The 2,949-nt window shown below is 44.2% G+C and overlaps 1 protein-coding gene across 1 annotated transcript in view; it reads right to left on the bottom strand.

The window, feature by feature from the left end:
- aimp1 (aminoacyl tRNA synthetase complex-interacting multifunctional protein 1) overlaps positions 1–2,949 on the bottom strand; it is a 25,853-nt gene that overhangs the window by 14,280 nt on the left and 8,624 nt on the right. Inside the window, exon 4 of the mRNA XM_015390349.1 lies at positions 282–443. Within this exon, the coding sequence (XP_015245835.1) occupies positions 282–443 (162 nt within the window). The remainder of the gene's footprint in view (positions 1–281; positions 444–2,949) is intronic.

Here is a 2,949-nt window from a genome sequence, read left to right as displayed (position 1 = left end):
ATGGATGGATAAATGGATGGGTTGATGGATGGATGGTTGATTTCCTGATTTTACACTAAACAAAGATTTCAAATCTTCAGATCCACATTTTCTAACTAAGACTCTAAGATCTCAGAATGTCTGGATGCTTCATCTTCAGGGATGAACTCTCAGCAGAGAACATAAAACCTAGAATAACAGTTTGATTCCTGGCATTACTAGCACCTGTACCTGTGATTTTATTTATTTCTCCAGCGATCAAAAGCCAAAAATTTTCTCTGCGTCTTTCCTCTGCCTCGTACCTTTTTTTTCTTGCTTCTTCTTTTTGGGCTCATCTTTGGGAGGGGGGCTCTGGACAGCAGTGGGAGGAGAACCAGAGGGCGGTGCATCAGTGGATTTAGGAGGAGCGGGCTTCGAACAGACATCAGTAACGCTGTCCACAGACGGCATGGGGACATCCCGCACTGCAGGGGGGAAAAAAATGACACATAAGACGCTGGGGATCTGCATCAAAACAAGGACAGGGAGGTTTGACGAGTGGACCTTCTCCACAAAGCTCAAACTGATACCAAACAGAGACAGAAACATCTAAAATAGGACAGGCTACACCTCTGTTGTCCCCATTCACATGCAGAGATGTTTGCACCACCCTAAGCCAACTAAATGAGCCAGAGTGAGCTTTATTTACACAGCCAGTGGGAGGACAGCTCCCCTGATGCAAACACTTCTGATGGGTAAATGACATAGTGTCCATGCTGATGGAGAGGAGCGAAACAAAGCCCAAAAGCAGGCAACAGTGTCCGACAAGAAGCCTTTCAGGAGAAATGACCCCTCATTTCAGGCGCCTGATGTTTGAACTACCACAAAATGCAGAGCCGGCGTCTGACAAACAGCGGTCTGCAGGGACGCCACCATCGCCATGATCCGTTTAATTACCTTAATTCTATGTTAAGACCTGAGCGCTGAACTTTTCCGGTTCACTTTGCAGACAGAAGCTACAATCTTGAATGTTTTTCTAACCGTTAATATAAACTTATTTCTTTGGTTAAAAAAGCAACGGCTCGTCTTTTCTGGACAACATCTCCATTAAGAAGTGTTCAATGATCTGATGCCCCGTCAGGGGGAAAGGATTCACACCAGACTCTATGTGACTATAAGGCTGGAGGATCATTGTTGGGAGGAAACGCTCAACTGTTTTTTTTTTTGTTTTTTATCCAAATACTTTATAACCCCCAAGTTTAAAAAACTGAGGATTTAACTATTAAATCTCTGGAGATGGTGAAACTTTAAATCCACCTGTTTTCTAAACCCTTGCTTCCCTTGTCAGACATTCCCAGATCCGATATTCTAGATCTATAAGCACCAGAGCAGTGGGAGCTGCAGTAGGCCCTGAAATCAAATTCTACAGGATTTCTGCGTCTCTCTTGGTTTTTTTGGTTTTAAAGTGCAATATCTTATAATCCTCCATACCTTATCTTCACATTGGTTCTGTTCAGAAGTAATTAGGAGTCACCTTTCTGCTGATAATTGGAGCCCAGTTGTTGACGTGAGTTTAAATCAATGGAGAACAGAACAATGTTTTTAATGGACATCTTTCAGATATACCTAAGACCCTAAATATTTTAACACAGCAATAAACACGGAAGGTTTCGCTCTGTGCTTCTATATCTAAGGCAGCGGCTTGACTAAGGCTGTGAGTATTTGCTACAGCACCCTCTGGTGGACGCTATGATGGATGGATCATAATGTCCATCAATCCATCCAACCATCCATAAGGAAATACACTTTTTTTAAAAGCACTGCCTTCACCTCAGTGTAAATATTTCATTTAAAATCTGATGGCTGGGTGTCGCCATATGATGACAAAGAACCTAATTTCTTTGTCATCTTCTGAGTTAGACTGTGCGGCCATCTGTGACGTCTCCAAGCTGCCATGCGGTATTTTCGTTAGCCTTTGCTTGGATGCTGTTTTCATTGTGATTTTGGCCTGGTGGGACCAGTTGTCCTGTTTTCGATTATTGTTTTTTTTTTTTTTTTAGTAGTTTATTTTTCCTATAGTCTGGTACTAGTAGGGACTTTGATGGCCCGGTTACGGGTTGGCCCCCTGCTGCAAGTCTTTAAATGCTCCATTCAGATCTCCTCTATTGGGACACTTCGAGGTTCGTAATAAACAGTTTTAGCATCTTGTTAATAATTGGGTAATCTGAAAGAATGATCAACAGATTAATCTATTAGCATAATAATCTTTCCCTTTCTTTGAACCAACCTGTCATTAATCATGAACAACACTTGACAGCCATCATTTTGCTACAAAAACACGAAAGACTTTATCATTGATTTCAAACAGGAATCATAACTATTCATTCCACAGAAGGCCCTTCAGCTGAATTAAGGCCAATTTATGCTTCTGACACATAGCCTCTGCAACCATCAAATCTGTCTCTGTATGCGAACACACTCCGCAGCGCAGAGCTTCTGCAATCGTTGTCGCGCACCTCAAAAAAACTCCTGACTACGCGTTGGACGGTCGCAGACCTTCTAACGCGCAGACAGTGTGCAGACAAGAAGCAGCTGTGATCGGTCCTTGGTATGCCTTTCCGGCTGTCTGTGTCTCCTTCTCGAAAACCGAGGAACAACTACGATGAAAGGTTAATCGAGGAGGTTCGGAAGTACAATCCGTCGTTCTCGTGAGTTCTCCAATAGGCTCCTCCTTGTGTTTTGGCGGCACACTGCTTTGCGTCCCTAGAAAGTCCAGACCGACGGTGCAGAAGCATACCAGCAAAACTAGTTCGCGACCAGACCCAAGCAATATTCGATGTGTTGCAGAAGTCTAACCCCTTGCTCACACTGGCTCCGGTGCGGTTACCGAGCCGACGGAGACCGCAACTTCCGCACACCCCCTCTCACACTGCCCTTTTGACTACGGTGCGGTGCGGCTCTGCGGCTCCGGCAACAGGTCCGGAGATTTAA

The sequence above is a fragment of the Cyprinodon variegatus genome, unplaced genomic scaffold (genome assembly GCF_000732505.1).
Source record: "Cyprinodon variegatus isolate N-32 unplaced genomic scaffold, C_variegatus-1.0 Scaffold494, whole genome shotgun sequence".
Classification (NCBI taxonomy): domain Eukaryota; kingdom Metazoa; phylum Chordata; class Actinopteri; order Cyprinodontiformes; family Cyprinodontidae; genus Cyprinodon; species Cyprinodon variegatus.
The sequence above is the reverse complement of the archived record's forward strand: the minus strand, read 5'-3'. Positions and strand labels throughout refer to the sequence as shown.